This window comes from Symphodus melops (genome assembly GCF_947650265.1).
Source record: "Symphodus melops genome assembly, chromosome: 2".
In the NCBI taxonomy this organism is placed as follows: domain Eukaryota; kingdom Metazoa; phylum Chordata; class Actinopteri; order Labriformes; family Labridae; genus Symphodus; species Symphodus melops.
The window spans coordinates 21,513,685-21,532,470 of record NC_136692.1 but is presented as its reverse complement, the minus strand read 5'-3'; the positions used below and the strand labels follow the sequence as shown (position 1 = coordinate 21,532,470).

General features: G+C 41.9%; 1 protein-coding gene across 3 annotated transcripts in view; it reads left to right on the top strand.

The window, feature by feature from the left end:
* LOC306820094 (ras and Rab interactor 2-like) overlaps positions 1 to 18,786 on the top strand; it is a 272,812-nt gene that overhangs the window by 235,036 nt on the left and 18,990 nt on the right. For 2 of the 3 annotated variants that reach the window (XM_079337766.1, XM_079337768.1), the window contains exons 2-4: positions 4,259 to 4,296; positions 4,599 to 4,723; positions 18,508 to 18,602. In XM_079337766.1, the coding sequence (XP_079193892.1) occupies positions 4,263 to 4,296; positions 4,599 to 4,723; positions 18,508 to 18,602 (254 nt within the window). In that variant the 5' untranslated portion in view covers positions 4,259 to 4,262. The remainder of the gene's footprint in view (positions 1 to 4,258; positions 4,297 to 4,598; positions 4,724 to 18,507; positions 18,603 to 18,786) is intronic. The other variant, XM_079337767.1, reaches the window with a different exon arrangement.

Sequence of the window (18,786 nt, the reverse complement as noted above, 5' to 3'; positions counted from 1 at the left end):
TGTTTAAGCGGGGGGGAAAAACCCTGCTTGGTAAAGTGAAGGACACAAATGATGTGGTTTAAAGAAACAAATCCCATGATTCCTGCCTATTGGACTTGACCCACAGTTTAAAAAAAAGTAGTTTGATCCATCTAACCCTGGTCCTCGACGACTTCCTGAAGTGGATCATCTCACTCCTCTCCTGCAGGAAGACCTGCAAACTGGGTCACATGACTCACACAGGTTTAATGACTTCAAAGACATTACCTTTGAACTCCAACAACCGAACAAGTTCTTGGTTTTCACTGTGAGTAAATGGACCACAGTCTTATAGCTCGATGATGAACCCATGGACTTTACGGCCCACGATGAAGACAGTCGGGTCCTTGGCCTAGTTTCTGATCCAGTTTCTGTTGCAGCCAGTCTTGAGCCGAAGTCATTAAAATCCTCTTTCCTGTGTTTGTTTACACTTTGCTCTTCTTCCATACTTCCTCGAGGAATCAAAATGGCAATTAGACTATTTTCTGTTTGCGTTCCCTCCCCTTGTGCCCTGACCTCTTTCTTTCCTCCGGTGCATGCTTAAAAAAAAAAAAAATAGAAGTGGAGACACTTTGATCAGATCTCCTTGTCAGTTTTGATGCAGTTCTCCTCGTACTCACTTAAAGGGGAGTAGCTCTGAGGAAACAGCCCAGACTTTTTCTCGGCTGACCTTTCCAGTGGAAACTTTTGGCTGGGCGGTGCTGGTGTCTCAGTTTCTCACCATGATCGAGTCCAGTCGCAGGCTTTTTTTTTTTTACAAGCAAAGTGGAATTAAATGATGGTTATTTTGAGTTTGTGTGTTTCTGCGGCTCAGGTTGGTTTGACAGACTGACAGACGCCTCTGTAAGCATTCAGAGGAGAAAGGCAAAGTAATCCAAACCTTCTTCGGTAAAAAGCTGTGAGTGAAGTGATTCCTGCAGAATGAATAAAAGGCCAAAAGATTCTCATCTCTCTCTCTCTCTCTCTCTCTCTCTCTCTCTCTCTCTCTCTCTCTCTCTCTCTCTCTCTCTCTCTCTCTCTCTCTCTCTCTCTCTCTCAGACGCAACAAACCGACTGCCAACAATGATCTCCTAAGTCTGAATCATGGCGCTCTCTGGTTGGCTTTGTATTATTAAACAACTATAATGAAGCAAAGAATGCGTCCAAGAAAAATCTAAAAAAAAAAATACAAATAATGAAAGAAAGTAGAGCATCATCTGGTTTGTCTCAGGGCAATAACAAGAGCCATGTGCAGGAGCTTGTGTCTGCAGGTGTCTTCATGCAGCTGCCTGCAGACCCCTTCTTCTGCTCTGTTACCCTGACAGCTTTACGCTCCACCGGATGTCCCAACAAAAACATCAAGCGGCAATTCATGTTGTCGTTTTTTACTCAAAGAAAGACGAATAAAGATTCTTTTTTTTTTTTTTTTTTCCCCAGATACTTTTATAAGGGAGAGCATCAACCAACACATGTTATGATGTCATAACAACTTTACATTTCACTGCACATCTGTATAAGTATGTGGCAAACAAAACATCTGGAATCATCAACAGGAATATTTCAGTGTAAGCTGATGTGTACACTACGAGTTTACCGTTCTTTAATAACTGTGAATGAGTCAGTGGTTTAATAAGTCATTTAACTTTTGATCGGTTCTACGAAGATAAAAATGATCATTTTCAAAGTATCCAGCCTGATCTGCCACTTTAACAACACATCTGTGTTCACTATAAAACACTGAAGCTATTCATTAGCATCGACTTAGCACAGCCTCGCAGCTCTCATGATGTATCCACTGAGAGGGAATTAAGATCCTGTCAGCAGAGAGGGTGTTCAAAGATAACAACACAGAGCTTTTATTTTCACTAAGTTTGAACGCATGTCTATGGACCTGAGCTTGTGTGACACTTTTCTAGTCTTCTGACTACCCCAATCACTTTTTAAAACATAAGTCACATTCACTCCTGCTTCACTCACTGATGGTGTAGGCTGCTGTGTAAAGTCGTATCAGGATGAACTCATCCCATTCAAACCACATTCAACCACAACACATTCTAGTTGCATTGGAAGCTTGAGCAACGTGGGGTTCATCACCTCGTGATGAGACTGCAGGAGCTGGGGATCGACCAACTGACTCTACCACTGAGCCACAGCCCCAACTTACAGTACTACACCCTGTCATAGCACTGCAGTGTGTAGCACTGTTGGTCAGTGTGTGTGTGTGTTTGTGTAGAACTTGAAGTTTCAGATTCAGAGTAAACAGTGGAGAAACTGAAAGAAGCATCGCAACATGATTTCCATAAAATGTTTTCATCAGGATCTTTGAAATGAGACGTCCATCTTTTACTTTGTCCTCATTCTCTTCCTTCTGCTTCTTCTATTTGTGTGCCTGTGGAAATGAAACCAGATGAGACTATCAGTTCTGCTTTGAGGACGGTTGGGTGACAGTTCATTCTCTGTGTGGTCACCAGTTACAGTATGTAGAAAAGTCGGCTCTCATGTATCCACAGTAACTTCACTGATGTTTCTTTCTGCTGCTTCTTGTGTTTTCTTTTTCTTTCTGATAGTAGAAGTGTTTAATTAAGCAACAACGTGGTGAAGAAAATGTCAGAATGGACAAAACAAAAAAACACTTTTTTAAGATACAAAAGCTCCTCGCGCGGGCGGCCCGGGTTCGCGTCCGGCCTGTGGCCACTTTCCCGCATGTCTCTCCCCACTCTCTCCCCCTTTCCGATTCTATCCACTGTCCTCTATCAATAAAGGCAAAAGGCCAAAAACAAATCTTTAAAAAAAAAAAAAAAAAAAAAGATACAAAAGCAGTTATAATGATCGTGGCTCGACAACCAACTTTAGCAATGAATAATCATTAAATAGAACTTGATGGTTTCTCTATCAGGTGTCCGAGTTTATTGAATAAATGGTCATATATTTTATTTACTTATTTTAATAAGTTTGTTTTTAGGCCTTCATTAGGATGTGATTTAGTAAGTGTTTATTAATGAATGATCACCTGCGGCCTGAAGAACAAGCTCCAAATGCTACAAGTTGTCTTCTACAAAGTCGATATACGAAACTTGTTTTCTTTCAGTTCACTTTTATTTACCATTTAAACACAACGCAGCATAGAAATGACTTTAGACCTCTACATTCAGTCTCCTTAAAGGCAGGGTGGATTGGTGTTTTTTTTCAGATAGACTTTTTAAGATTTTTTAAACTTGTCTTCAGGTCCTGACACATTAATAACTCGCGCTCTGAAAAAGAAACATCAATTGTGTCATCTGTAGCAGCTGAGATGATGTAAAAACTTTGACCAATGTCTGCCACGAGGTACCAATCTGATGAACCAATCATTGATCCCTGTCTCCCTGCTCGCCCGCTCTCTACCCCATGATGCGTGCACGAGCCCACGCTCAAAGCATGAGCTGAAATCCACTTCTGGACCAATGGCACCCACGCATGTAAGTGAGGGGCGGGGCTTTAGAGGGAGCACAGAGTGAAGGGGTGAAAACGGAGCACGGAGAGGTTGCTACTTTAAACAAATCATGCTAGTTTTGAAAAATGACCAACCCTGCCTTTAAGTTGTTTTAAGTTGTGCTGCTTTCAAGTAGGTTGGCTGTCAGGACATGGTAAGTCATTTTTAGACTTGTATGGACTTGATGTGATGTCATTTTCAGAACACAGCAGCCACCAATCAGAAACATGGACGCCAAAATACCAGCTTGCAATCTGTTAATGTCCTACATGTAGTGACTGAAGATAAAGTTCTAACAATGAAAAATGTCCTCAGACACAATCAGATAAAATTCTTCCAAAAAAATGTAATGAACAAAATAACAATATGCTAACTAACAATCTACATGTAAATATTCCTATATTTATCTTTACACAAAAGGCTGCCCACATGGAAGTACGTTATCCTGACCTGAAACTCTGGACTCTTCTTAATTGCCAGATGCTTTTCATATCTCTCCTCCCTCTGTGCCTGAGCTGAGGGGAGCAGATAGCTTCCTTCCTGTGTGAGATAAAGGTGCGTGTGTGGAGTGGCAGGCAAGCAGAGCAACTTGCATTGTGGGAACATTGAGGCAGACATTTGGGAGGGAAAGGGAATCTAAAATAAATAACTTCAGAGAGGGATGAAGTTAACGAAGTAGAAAAAGAATCAAATTAAGAGGTCAGGTCAGAGTCTCTCAAAGATGACAACTGAAATAGCCAATGTTTGTGTGAGGACACGGGAACAAAGAGAAGAGAGGGGGTGTGAGAGAGGGATGAAACAGGAGAGGACAGCAGTTTGGGCTGAAGGTAAGTTTGGGATTGGAATGAGATACAAAGGACTGAGGCAATTATCAGAAATGAAGGAGTGGGGGGTGGGGGGGTGGGGGGGGGAGGACAGAGAGGATCAAGGCTGGGAAGTGAAAGCAGAAGAAAAGGTGAAAGTGTGAAGAGCTAGACAAGAGAGGAGAGAGGGAGAGCGAGAGTCACAATGAAAGCATTCCAGTCCACCAGACCCTCTATAATGCTGACTGTGGCTGAACTCGGAATTTCCTCCGGCTACACGCACCACAGTTAAAAGTGTGTGTTTTGTTTTTTTTTGACCCGCACAGACATAACTACACACCCAGACGTGAGAATCACCCAGCCCGGCTGTCAGGACGAAAACATGGCTGCCAGTACACCACCAGGGACTCCTCCCAGCGGCCTAACAGACAGGAGTGGGAGCTTCTTCAAAGTAAGGAACCAGGAATGCATGGATATTATCATAGATTACGTAGTAAAGTATGAAATACATTATAGATTATTTCTTAACCTTCTCAAGTTGAACATTTACCAGGAAGACAAACGATGGCACAGAACCTGATTTATCTTGCTCACACAGAAAAAAAAAAATTGTTTCTTTATGATCCAGTATTCAGGCTGCTGTAAATTGCTTTATGTAGATTATATAGTAAAGATGTCACATTATGGACCACTGTTCCATTAAATGCTTGACTTCTGTTTCTTTGTCATGAACATTTTCTCAACCATTAAAAATGTCTGGTGGAATTCCTCTTGAGGGCCAGCAGCCTGTGCCCGTCCTCAAACTGTATGCCACCTGCCTGAATCAATTCCAGTGACATGTTGCTGAAGTAACCAGCAGCTGATGACGCTGCCCGCCTAGTGCAGTGCCATCTTTTTTTTTTTTTTTTATCTTGGCACTGTGGGAAAATGTATGGAATTCTTTTTGATCTTATATTCTTTTTATGTATACGTTTTATTTGTCAAGGGGTCATGAACAAAAGTAAAGATACATGTTGCCATTTGATGCGTTGTTGCACAGTTTAGAGCTAGTTTACACCTGCAGTCCCTCGATCGCAGTAATAAAACATAGCTAAAAAAATCAACTTCATTAAACATAGCAGAGTATCCGAGAGCAGCAGAGGCACAGCACAGCAGCCACGTTATATTTTATAATTCCTAATTCTGACAAAGTTATTATTTGTTATTGGGTGTTATAGAATATTGATTGAGGAGAAAGCACAGTGGACTTCCTCCTCTCACTGCCATGTATTGAAGGAGTGCTGGAAATGAAGAAACTCAGCTGCACATTTTGGCTGTGACAAACACATTCAGAGGAGTGATAAAACTCTCTCTTTATACTGAGTGTCCATCTTCCAGAAGTTTCTTTTAGTCACACACTTAATGCATGAGAACCAGGTTGAACCCTGCTTCTGTTTGAGTCTTTAAAAGACTCCATAAACCATCCCAGATCCTTCAGTTCTAAATCAAAACGAAGATGAAGATGAGAGTGGTGCTGACCGTTCATAGTTCATCATAATGTGAATTATCAGTCAATGAACCCGAACTACAAGGAGCTCATTAAAATCCTTCCTGACTGAGACTTTGCAGCGCTACACTGTAAAAAAGAAGAAAAAGGATTAGATTGTACTGAAGAGTTCATGTTAAGTGTCTGACGAATTGCTGAATCTGGTTTATCCCTTGTGTATTCTCTGCTGCATAGTTTGTCTCCCATTCCTAAAGTCAAAAGTCACTGTTTTGAAAATGAATGCCTGACACTGGACTGAACATAAGAAACAAATGATCACTTTACTTATCATTTGTATCCACAAAATCATGTGTGATTCTGACAGGAAGAACACTTGATGACATTACACTGATTTGTTGTTTTGTTTTGATCAACTTGTGCCGCTTTTGTTATATAATCAAACCTTTCATTTCTAGACTCAGAACACCCTTATAGCCTAATCCTAATTTCCTGCCCATCACTCCTTCATCACCACAAAAACAAACTGTAAAAAACATCAATCTTTGACTCCTTTTTAAAAATTGTGACGTAAGGGATCGTAAATGTGTCTTGCCCGTTGTTTCCATATGGAGGTTCACAGTTTCCCCCCGGCTGCCTCTTGTTCTCTCAGACAGTCGCCTATAGACGAAGAGATTAAAGCACTTTCAGTGCTAAAAAAAAAAGAAAGAGACAAATTAAGAGCAGGATTTACAATGATCTAAGGAACAAACTCTCTCACTTTCTTCATCCTCACTCACCCTGTGAAATCGCTCTGTGTGTAAAAACCAAACGCATAGTTTCCCATTGACTGCATGCATGGCTTTAACAGCCGTCCATGCAGAGAAACACACACAAGCACACGCACACACACGCACACACACACACACACACACACACACACACACACACACACGCACACACACGCACACACACACACACACCAGGAAAACAACATTTTGAAAAAGGTTGAATGAGTGAAGCAGACCTCAGTTGTTGATGAGGTTTTTTTTTTCTGGATATCAATCATTTCCTATTAAAAATTATCGGAGTTAAATAAATGTGTGAGGGCTCCATGCAGCACTTTGCCAGTAGGCAGTCACTCACTAACATTTCATGATCACTGACCTTCATTTCACAGCTCAGGAATTTCCCATGTCTCCTCCTCTGGCCCTGTTCAGCCATTCCAATAATGTCCTTCAAAGCCTCTCCTTGATCTGAAAAGTCTTTTACTTCTTATTCTTGTCTGATTATTAAAGTTTAAGATTGAGCAGCTGGACCCCTCTGGCACTGTCTGATTCATTCAAAAAAAAAAAAGTGGCCTTCCAATCTTTCAACTATAAATGTGACACTTCCCCAAACCTGTATTCTTTCTAATAGCCAGCAGGGGGCGACTCCTTTTTGTACAAGGCAAATGTTCTCTCTTGATCTATTACATGAGTAACATTTTCCCAATAAGTTTATGTTCTTAAATGTTCTGGTCATTTTCAATGTATATACTGGAGTGACATGACACTTTTGACTTTTGTCATTTCTCCAGCTCTGTGTCTTTCCATGTTTGTGATGTCTGTTATTCTGTTATTCAAATGAACACCTCGGCTGTCTGTAGTGTCTGGTTTTAGACTTTCAGTGCTTCGACAGCATTAATGACACTTTGCTGAGTCAGCTCCTCTCTCTCCAGCTCTCTTCATCCATCAGGACTCAAACATCTTCTCCTGTCTTCACAAGGGTTCACACTGAGTTCCCAGAGTCAGTTTACATTTCCCTCGAGCCACTGCCACTTACCTCTGGACACGTGTTGTATAATAGATTTTTAACCTGAAACAAAGCCAGCTGGGAAGTAGGAGGCTGGAACTGAGCTGGCTCCACATAGTCCTGTGAGGGGGGAGTATAGAGAGTCCTGTGGTGGGTATGGTCTGGCCGGGAGCCAAGCTGCTGGAGGAAAGTTTGGAAGAGAGGGACTCCTACTGGATGAAATGTACAATACAAGCAGAACATCTTACTTCAGATTATTTTTGTAAAGGGCTTTATTGTTTGCTAAATTGCTAAATCGTTTCTGTTTACACAACATGGGTTGAGATTACCAAATAAAAAACAACAGATTTTTATTGTATGCTTGATGCAGTTTGTTAATGTACAGCACAAATGTTTTAACATCTTCTCTTAACAGCTGAGTAGGCCTTCACAAATCTGTGAGTAATACATAATGTGGAGTGGGGGAATGTGGAAACAAATGAAACAGCATTAAAGCAATTAAACGCTGTCTTTATGCAACAAAGCAGTTTTTAAACTCAAATTTTATACAGGCTGTTTTTTTGTAGTGGAAACTCGTCACCGTTTACAGCAATTTGCTTCATTTTTACAGATTTGTGCCTTTTTTCTTCTCGACACATTACTCAGTCAGATCAAATAAATGCTCTTAGGTTTTTGGTTTTTTTAACAATTATGAGCGACATAAAGATTGTCAATAAATATTAAACAGCTGAATCCGTTTAGCTGTGGAGAGAACCTTTCCAAAGAATCAACACATTTCCTTAAGTATCAGAGTATCTCCTTGTCTTTATACTTCCCTTTTATTTGGAAAGGAGATGTTGGCTTCATCCTGAAAAGGAAAGGAAAGTGAAAGCAATGAGGCAGCTAACGAAAAAAGTTTTTAATATTCTCTGGTTGGGTTGCACCAACATGGATTAACTCTTAAACTGGATTCAATCAAGGTCTAAGTGTTAAATGTGTTGCACCAAACTTTAAACCTATTTTAAATTAAATTTACAATTAATCCTGGTTAATGTTAGGCCTTTGGTAATCTCAATTTAAATTCCACTTAAACATAAACTAGAATTAAGTCTGTCGCACCAGTTATTTTAAGCCTCGTCTAAACCTGTCTTAGTCGTGATCTCTAAACCAACCCTGGAGGTTTATGCTAGCTATATCTCAGTTTCCTTGACAGCATGGCTGCATATCTTCGCTGGATGGGATTAGAGAAAAGAGTTACTCGCAGGGAAATTGGACATATGACAATGACAATAGTGAGTTTTCACAGCAGTATAGATTCACAAAAGAATCTGTCATACCTTAATGAGAAGGTCGGACCAGCTATGAAGCATGGAAGTGAAAGGAACTTTGCTGTGCCATCTCTTCTGCAGCTTGTAACCGGCTGTTTTCAGATGGTTGACAGAGATCATTTTGGAGTTCATAAGTCCACCGTCTGCAGAATTGTCAGCAGACTTACGAAGGCATTTGCGAGTTTAAAGCGTCAGTATAAACAAGGGATTGAGGTGGTGTAGTGTTTTGACCGGTATTAATATTGAGTTCACACTATATCCGAATACTCACACAGGGAGTGTTTCACATGCTGCTTTACTCTCATACTTCCAGTACAACACTGCCCTTTGCGTCACCTTGACGTCATCACGCATGTAACCTGGGATACCATACACTACATCCCTCCCCTTCTTAGATATTAACTCACATCAGTTAACTTGTTCAAACACAACTGTTCATACAAAACTCAGTTATTTTTTTAAATCAAATAAACATTTCCTTAATCATCCATGCAGTACTCTTTGAAATAACATATTCAGCATTAATAGCATTTCCAGATACTTAGGCTATTCCTTATGAATAATAATTTTCCAACATAACTGTATAATAAACATACATTCAAGCTCCGCTAATAATGTAACCACACATTTTAGATAACAGGAAATGCCACTTCCAATACTTTTACATTTACACAGACATAGCATAATCTAAATGGCGAGGGGTGGACTACCCTGCCATTAAGACAAATGCAGGGGGTTATTCAGCCCCTTTTTGGTATTGTCTGACTAATCAGCAAGGTGAGTTGGTGTTTTCTTGGTTCTCTGAGGTCTAAAACCATGTTCAGAGTTCTCATCAGGTGACACATGACGTATTATCTCCTTGCCGTCCTTTTCAAGAATGACTGAACATCCTTTTCTGTCCACCACATTGTAGGGGTCTTGTTCAAACAGTGTTGACAGTTTGTTTTGTTTCTGCTGACAGAGCAGGACTTTGTCACCTCGTTTCACACTGCTGTCTCTTGCTCTTCTGATTCGGTCTGCGTCCCTTCTCCTTCCCCCCAGCATCAGTCCTGCGAATGGCAGCGTCCTTTGCCACTGGTTGCACCTGGTTGGTGGCTGACAATTCAGGAAGCTTGGTTCTGATCTGGCGGTTGAAGAGTAGCTCGACTGGGCTGCGGCCTGTGACACAGTGTGATGTGCTGCGGTAAGCCATAAGGAAAACATCCAGCTCGCTGTGCCAGTCCTTTCCTTCAGCGAGAGCCGCACGTATGGCTTTACAGAGTGTCCTGTTCTGCCTTTCAACCTCACCGTTTACTTGAGGCCAATATGGTGTTACGCGGTGATGTTCGATTCCATTTTTTCGGTTTTGAATTCTCTTGACACAAAAGGCGTGCCGTTGTCAGTGACAACAGACTCTGGGATTTCATGACTCGCAAATAAGTGTCTCAGATATTTTATAATGTTCACAGATGTGGGGCTCCTGAGGACATCTACACTCACCCATCTAGAGTAGTAATCCGTGACTACCAGTAGATGGTCTCCTGATGGGAATGGACCACACATGTCCATAGCGAATGTCTGCCAAGGTTTAGCAGGGAGCTCGGACCTTGTAGTTGGAACATCCTGTGGAGGTGAGCCATTGAGTTGACAAGCGTGACATGACCTTACCAACTCCTCTGCTTCATGATCGATTCCGGGCCACCACACTTTTTTTCTCAGTCTTTGTTTTGTTTTGACGATCCCTTGATGTCCTTCATGTGCTAACATCAGGGTCTGTCGTCGTGCTGCCTGAGGGACAACTATCCGGGAACCTCTCAACACTATTTGATGGTTTCAAGTGGCTTGTGATCAGTCATCATCACAAACTCTTTTCCGTAGAGGAACACATGAAACTTCTCACATGCCCACACAATTGCAAGAGCTTCTCTTTCAGTCTGAGAGTAGCGGCGCTCTACATCAGCTAAAGCTCGGCTGGCATAGTAGACTGGCTTGTGTGTTCCATCACTTTGCAATTGGCTTATTATTGCTCCTAATCCCACTGGACTGGCATCCACAATCACATGTGTCTCAGCAGCCAGACTGAGGTAGGCCATTACATGTGAACTGGCCAGCTGCCTCTTTAGCTCCACGAATGCTGTTTCCTGCTCTGACTCCCATGTCCATTTACAGGATTGCCTTGTGAGCCTCCTCAGTGGTTCTGATGTTGTGGCCAGATTTGGAATCAATCTCCCCCAGTAGTTAACAAGCCCTAGGAAACTTCTCACCTCAGCCGCATTTGTTGGCCGTCGTGTGTTCTCCACTGCCTCAATCTTTGACTGAGCTGCACCTATGCCGTTTTTGGAAAGTACATGGCCCATGAATTCCAGTTGTGATATGCGAAACTGGCACTTCGTCCCAACTGAACAGCATTCTTTATCCCCAGCACACGTATTCGTGATTCTTCAATCACCTGGATTTTTGCACTGACATATTTTCCATTTGCTTTAACATCAGCCATGAAAATACCTTTTACATGGAGTGGTGTGGTTGAGCCAAATGGGTAGACTTGCTTTTCTGGGCATTGCAATTTAATGTTACATTTGGACTTAAGCTGTTGGAACTTTGTCTCAGTCACAATATTACATGTAGCCCCTGAATCAATTAACATTTCTACTGGCTGCTCATTTACCAGTACAGTTAGTGTTCCATCCTCCACACTATCATTCACTGTGAATACATGGTCATCTTCACTGTCACTGGGTTGCTTTTGCATGTCTTTGGTTGTTAATCTGTGTTGGGAATTTTCAGGAGCGAATACCTGACCAACGGTTATGTTGGGTTTTATGACGTAAAATTTGATTGTCAAAATAAATTAATAATTAAGTTTATTTAATTATTAATCTAAATCAATCATTGTTATTAAACTGCGTTTAATAAACCTCGGGGCACCACCCTGTAAACAGGGAACAACCAAAATATTACCAATATCAGTCTCAAATTATTTAATTAAATACCAATATCATTAATAATTAATAATCTGTATTTAATTGAAGGTGTGAAATCCGAACACAAAGCCCTTTCACCCAGCCTAAGTCACAAAGCAAATTCACAGTGATCACAAACAACGACTTTTTAAGATATAATAGAATTTATTTAACAAAGCAACATCAAGTAAATCAATGAAACCCAATCAAACAAATAACCATCATAAGCCAAACTACAATTAACAAACAAAACAAACAAGCGTGGCACATGTGTGTGTGTGTGTGTGTGTGTGTGTGTGTGTGTGCGTGTGTGTGTGTGTGTGTGTGTGTGTGTGTGTGTGTGTGTGTGTGTGTGTGTGTGTGTGTGTGTGTGCGTGTGTGTGTGTGAGAGAGAGAAAGAGAGAGGGGGAGGGACAGACAGACAGAGACAGATCAAAATGGCGACGACCACGCGTGGTCACGTGATGGCGGACACAGAACGTGATCTACGTTTCTGCAGCGTCTGGAAAGCCACAGGTCTCTATGTGTGTGCGTTTACCGAAAGGTGTGTGTGTAAAGGCGAGAGAGCGAGGGAAAACAACGCACCTCGACAGCTCAATCTCGGACTGGAGCTCACCACAACTCAGAGCACAGTTTACGTCACGTACCAGAAGCAAGTGGCCGGATTTGTATCAGACGGCGTTCACACTAGTCTTTCTGATAGTGAGTCTATTACCCGGTTATGACGTGGGAGCTCACAGATAAACACACGAGACACAGCGGCACAAATAAGGAGAACAAAGGAGATTTTACTCTGGTAAAATCTAAGACACAGTGGTCAAACACCAAGCAAATATTATCACCGTTTCACTATAATAACTCAGTTATTAAACACACTCTCTATATCTAACTGCCCAGACCTAGCTAAGCCTCACTTGGAACCGTTTTGTCCACGGTTGATGAAGGAAAAGATTCTGGAACGGCCTTTCTGCAGTTGTTTGGAGATGGCGGTGCGTGTCCAATGGGGTTGAGCAGGGCCGTCGTGTCCTCCGTCGAGCGAGGTGATCTCCGTGAGTGTCCTTTCTTTAAAGGACGGAACGAGACGTAATCCTTCCAGTCTCTCTCAATACCGTTTCATTACGGGAGAAATAGAACGCTATACTTCTGAGATGCGTTCAAGTGGATGATCTAGGCTCGGAAATTAGGACGTCGGTATGCTTCAAGGCCTTGGATCAGCTGCGCGCCAAAACTTTTAAACAAAGGGAAGCGTGCTGGAAACAGGAACAGAGTTGGGTATCCTCGGACGTCGCCAGACGACGTTTGAAAGAGAGTGAACAATGGGGCATGGCCGGCTTTATACCTCCCAGACTTCACACCTATGTGTTAGGTGTGGCAAGGCATTCTGGGAGTACCTGCAAGGCATGCTGGGATAAAGAGTCTTTTGTCGTAGTTCTCCAAACATACACAGCCTGAACTTTGCCATCCTGGCTGGACCCAACAGCTGTTTACTTTATATGTTTCTTCGTTTTACACATCTTAGCAAAATGTCCTTCTTTGTCACAGTTATTGCACTTTTTGATTATTGTTACTGTGCACACACGACTTAAATGACCTTCACGCCCACATAGGAAACATTTCATGAGGCGGTGATTGATTCTGTCTTGTTGAGTCTTTGGGTCTTACCATTTTGCACGTCCCTCTGGCGGGTTCTTTCTCCACAGCATTAACAGTCAATTTCCCCATCCTTGCGGCCTGATGATCTGTTGCTTCCATTGTCCGTGCAATGTCCAAGAGCCCTGGAAGTTTCAGATCTTTCTCCCGCAGTAGCCGTCTGCGCAGTGCGTTTGAAATGCACTTGGTCACGAATGAAATCCTCCTTGTTATCTCCGAATTCACACGTTGCAGCCAGCTTCTTTAATCGACTCACATAACTATCCATAGACTCATCTTGCGTTTGTTCAGCTTGTCTAAACATGTGTCGCTCATAGGGAATGTTCTTTTGAGGTGTGAAGTATGTGTTTAATTTGTTTACCGCTTCATCGTAGTCTGTCTCATCTGCACCCTCCAAAGTGAAGAATATGTCCTGAATATCGGGTCCTGCTAAATGTGGCAATAAAGCCATTTTCCTTGGAGCAACACACGCTCCTGATGCAGCTAAATGGGTCATTCTCATGAAACCATTACAATACCATGTCCATAGTGATTCTAAATATAAATTGTGACATTTCGTTATATAACTAAATATTATAATGAAGATAACAATCTTCTCTACCTTGCACACAGATTAATTTCAACATAAGAATGAATTGTTTTAGTATTTTATTGTATTTTCTGCTGAAATTCTCATTACCTCAACTAGTCCAGTTCTGACTGAATGTATGTTATGATGTAATTTAAACAGAGTAAAATGAAAATATTCAGGAAAAAATAAATGTAATCTATATTAGATGTTTTCAAATAGCAGAAAAAGTATCAACTGAATATTCATGTATACTAATAACTTAAGTATTATGGAAAATTGAAGTGTCCCTGACTGATGTTCTCATCATCCGCAACATTTTTTTAAGGACCATTTACACACACACACAAAGAATTTTGATACAGTTTGAGTTTGAGTGAAGCATCACATCTTCCAGTATGTTCAAAATGGCTACAAGGTAAGGAGATCTTTTTATATTTCTCCAGTTAAAAGTTAAACATTCTGTTATCAGAATGTAACATGAAACATGAATGCATTCATTACTTTAGTTGTTTTTTTATTGATTTCTTCACATGCACATGTTTCAGTGCAGCGAGCAGGAGACCAGCGGTGTTAGTTGGAGCTGGAGCAGATGAACATTCGTCTGAGCCAGCCTCTCTTCTTCTTTGCTTTTTTCTCCAACATCTCTGCCATCTTGCTCTCCAGCGCTTCCATCCTGTAGGCCATGCAGCTCTCCCTCTCCGTCCACTTCTCCTCCTTCTCCTTCAGAGTTTTGTGGAGGAGCTGAATGGCGTCTAAGAGGGAGCTCCTCTCCTCCTGCCACTCCTTCTGCCGCTGCTGCAGCTCCTCTTGGGCATTTTTTTGGGCCGCAGCGAGCTCAGCGTTGACAGGTTTGAGGCTCTCCAGATCGGCCGTGAAGGTAGAGCGGGACCTTTCCAGCTCCGCCTGAGACTCCTCTTTGAGCCTTTGCATGTCTTTCTCGACATCGGCAGCTGTCTGACTCGCTGCTGTCTCGTCCAGCTCGTCAGTCTGCTGCCCCTGCTCTCGGTGGCTTCTGAGCCACTTGAATTTGTTGGAAGCTTTCTTCTCCTTGCAGACTGTATTCAGACTCAGGGCCTGGTTCAGGAGATGAGTTTGGAGCTTCTGCATGTGGAAGTTAATCTTCTCTGCCTCCTCATCCTGAGCAGACTGGCCGGTGCAGGGATCCATTTTTTCTTCTTCATGAGAGCAGCCTGTTCCTGCTGCAGCTTCTCACTGAGGCTCAGGATGCCCGTCTTCAGAGCACCGACCTTCTGCCGGTGCTCTTGCTCATCCTCTTCCTGCAAGTCTTCACTGGACTGATGTTTGAGGGTGAATTTGTCCAGATCTTCATGAGCTGTCTGCAGCTGCAGGATCAGCTCTGAGGTGTCTTTGTCCTTAGTCTGGGTGCACTGATTGGCTGCAGAAACCTCAGCAGTGGCGTTGGCGCTTGGCTGCTCCTTTTTCTGTTTGGCCATCTCAAGTTGGCTCTCCAAAGCTGCAGCTTTATTCTCAGCTTGGAGCAGATCGGAGCGAGCCTTGTTCAGCTTGGTCTTGAGCTGTGTAACTTTCTTGTCTGCAGCTGCACATTTATAATAAAAGTTTTTATGGTGGTACTCGGCATCTTTGAGTTGTGCTTTTAAATGAGTATTTTCTGCCACCAGTCGGGACATTTTGTCCTCCTCGAATTCTGAGTCAAACTGGTATTGGAAGTCTTGCATGCTGCTGCAGGTATCCTCCAGATTTATGCTCCTCCTTGGACTTTGAGCTTGGTTGTGAAAGCGTTTATCCATCGCTGCAGTTAAAGTTCTTACAGAGGTCGAAACTACTGACTGTGCTCGTAGAGAACGGAGTAAGTGAAAGTTTTTTAAAGGTTTGTAAAAGTTCCGACTTGCTGTGAAAATAACGACTGATCAAGAGGCTGCTCAAAGTGGTTATGAAGCTTGGAGTGAACTCTGAGCATTTTGTAACCTCAGTGTTCCTCTGATGTTTCAATCGAGGATTCTGTTCTAGAAAAGACTCCAAACTCTTTGTTGGTTTTTAAAAACAAACAAACAAACCATTTTCCCTCTGATGTGATTGGTCAGGGTGTGTTAAAGAATTTCCCTCGGGATCACTTGAATTTCCCTCGGGATCACTTGAATTTCCCTCGGGATCAATAAAGTATCTACCTATCTATCTATCTATCTATCTATCTATCTATCTATCTATCTATCTATCTATCTATCTATCTATCTATCTATCTATCTATCTATCTATCTATCTATCTATCTATCTATCTATCTATCTATCTATCTATCTATCTATCTATCTATCTATCTATCTATCTATCTATCTATCTATCTATCTAAAGCAACTGTGTGAGGTTTCCATGACGACCTGAGAGAGTCGAGTTTGAGCTCTGGGATGCAAATGTAGGGGCTAAAGAGCAAGTTTAAGAAATAGCTATTTAAGACCAAGATGAACTTGCACAAACCGCAACCGTAACTCTCCATGTTAGTTTTTCACGCTCCTTTGTTCAAACTAAACCAGGGAAGCTCTGACTCTGTGTGACGAAGCAGAGTTTTAAGTTCAGTTTGATAAGCCAGAAATCACTTAGGAGACAATAAAACGCTTCCACAGCTGCGATTTAAAAGACGACGGCGCGTCCTCAACTTCTAAATCTGTCTCTGCAGCTGCTGGCGCTCACCGTGTTACTGAGATTCATTTTTTCATTGTATGATCTTAATGTTTTGAGACCATTGCGGTAATGAGATTTTTATGGACTTGTTTTGGAAAATGTGTTCTAAAAGTTGGTAAACTGTCAGTAAATATTTTGAAATTAATGCCCACGAACACTTAAGACCTTGTTTATAATGCCTATAAAAGAAACATCTTTATTCTTGCCTTTTAAAAATGTCATGTTGTAACTTTATGAAATCAAGATTTCATGAGAATCACCCAAATAGAGTTTAAAACTATTTATCCACTTCTCCCAGCGAACTCCAATATTAGCTGACTCACTCAGCACATCAAAGGGACCGACAGCTGGTAAACTTAGCGCCATGCTAGCTTCATTCGTGCGTCCTCTTTTCTTCCCCTTCGACAGATCTAAGTTCGTACACCATCTACAGTTTGTGCACATTACAGCATACCGTCTTAGATCCTTGTCGCCATTTGTAGTGTTTTGACCGGTATTAATATTGAGTTCACAGTATATCCGATTACTCACACCGGGAGCATTTCACATGCTGCTTTATTCTCATACTTCCAGTACAACACTGCCCTTTGCGTCACCTTGACGTCATCACGTATGTAACCTGGGATACCATACACGACAGGTGGATTGCTGGATTGAGGAGAGCAGGTTTTTCAGGAATATCCTAATTGGGGCTAATCGCTGCACCCCCATTTCCATTACTAACCCAGGTGGTGAGAATGGGGAACTGGTCCGTAATAGAAAGGGCTACTGCTTGATTAATGTCCAAGTGGTGTGTACTGACCAGGCACAGATCACACACGTTGTTGCAAGATGGCCAGGATCCCCACATAACAGCCCAATCTTTTACAACAGCAACTTTGTGTACTGCTGGAAGGATTAATTCAAGTATAACCCCAAACTCCTCCATCAACTATTTCAGTCTGGCTTGTTTACTTTTCAATAATGACCATGACTTTGATGATGTCACAGAAAGCTTTAACCCAAGCTAGAAAGGTTGTGTGCAAAAGTTTTAATTCAGTAAATCTATGCACAGATCGTTTTAATTTAGAAACAGTAACTCCCCCCTCATACTGTTATATCAGTTTCTATCCTTGTGTTTTGATTTTAACAGCAGTTCACTTAAACCTGTCTCTCTCTCTCTCTCTGTAGTCCTGAAAAGTCCTTTGTGATCTGGGAGATGTAGTCTTTCAGGCCTTCCTCCAGACTGCATTTGAAGTTGAGACACATTGGGCATAGATATACTTCATTAAATTGTGTTACTTTCATACACAGAGGCCTGAATCACACACATGCACAAGACAGACCTGGGGACATGAATTAATGGAGAGATGGAGGTGCAGTGGTTGTCCCCACTGGAAGCGCCCCTTGAGCTTTGGTGGGGTTTGGTGCCTTGCTCAATGGCACCTCAGCAGTGCTCGAGAAGTGGTCTGGTGGTCTCTCTAGCTACCAGACCAACCTCCATATTTTGTTCCACATTGGGACTTGAACCAGCGACTTACCGGTTCCCAACCCAATCCCTACGGACTGAGCTACTGCCGCTCTGACAGATTAATATGTATATGACTCGTCTGGACGTTAATGTGGGGGATTGTTTTCTAATGCTTTGTCTTCATGTTTCCTGTCTGTTGGAAATGAGGTCCACAGGAAAATAGACTAATGATTTCCCTGCTCTTTGTTTCAGGATGGTAACAATGCAGAAATGTTGCCTCAGTTTCTGGCTTCCTAATTCACATTTGAGGAATGCTGTCAGTTTCATTTCTTGCTTTGTGCCCTCCTCTTCTCCTTCGTATGCTCTGTCATCAGTCAAAACCTTTCTTTCCGTCTCCTTCCAGTTGATTGACACATTTGCATTGGAGATCGGGGAGCTGACTAAAGAGATGGTCCAGATCTCCCCTACTGCTGACAAGGAGCCAACAGACCAACAGAGGTGAGGCTTCTTTTTTTTTTCATTCAAAAATGTTCTGACAATTTTAATTTAGACTTTATTCAACTTGAGTTGTCTTTTTTTATGACTGAATAATCTTGAAATGTGATATTAATGAGGCAGATCTTGAAAATAAAAAAAAACTTCAGATTGCTTTGCATCTTTTCACATTGTGTTGAACTATTTT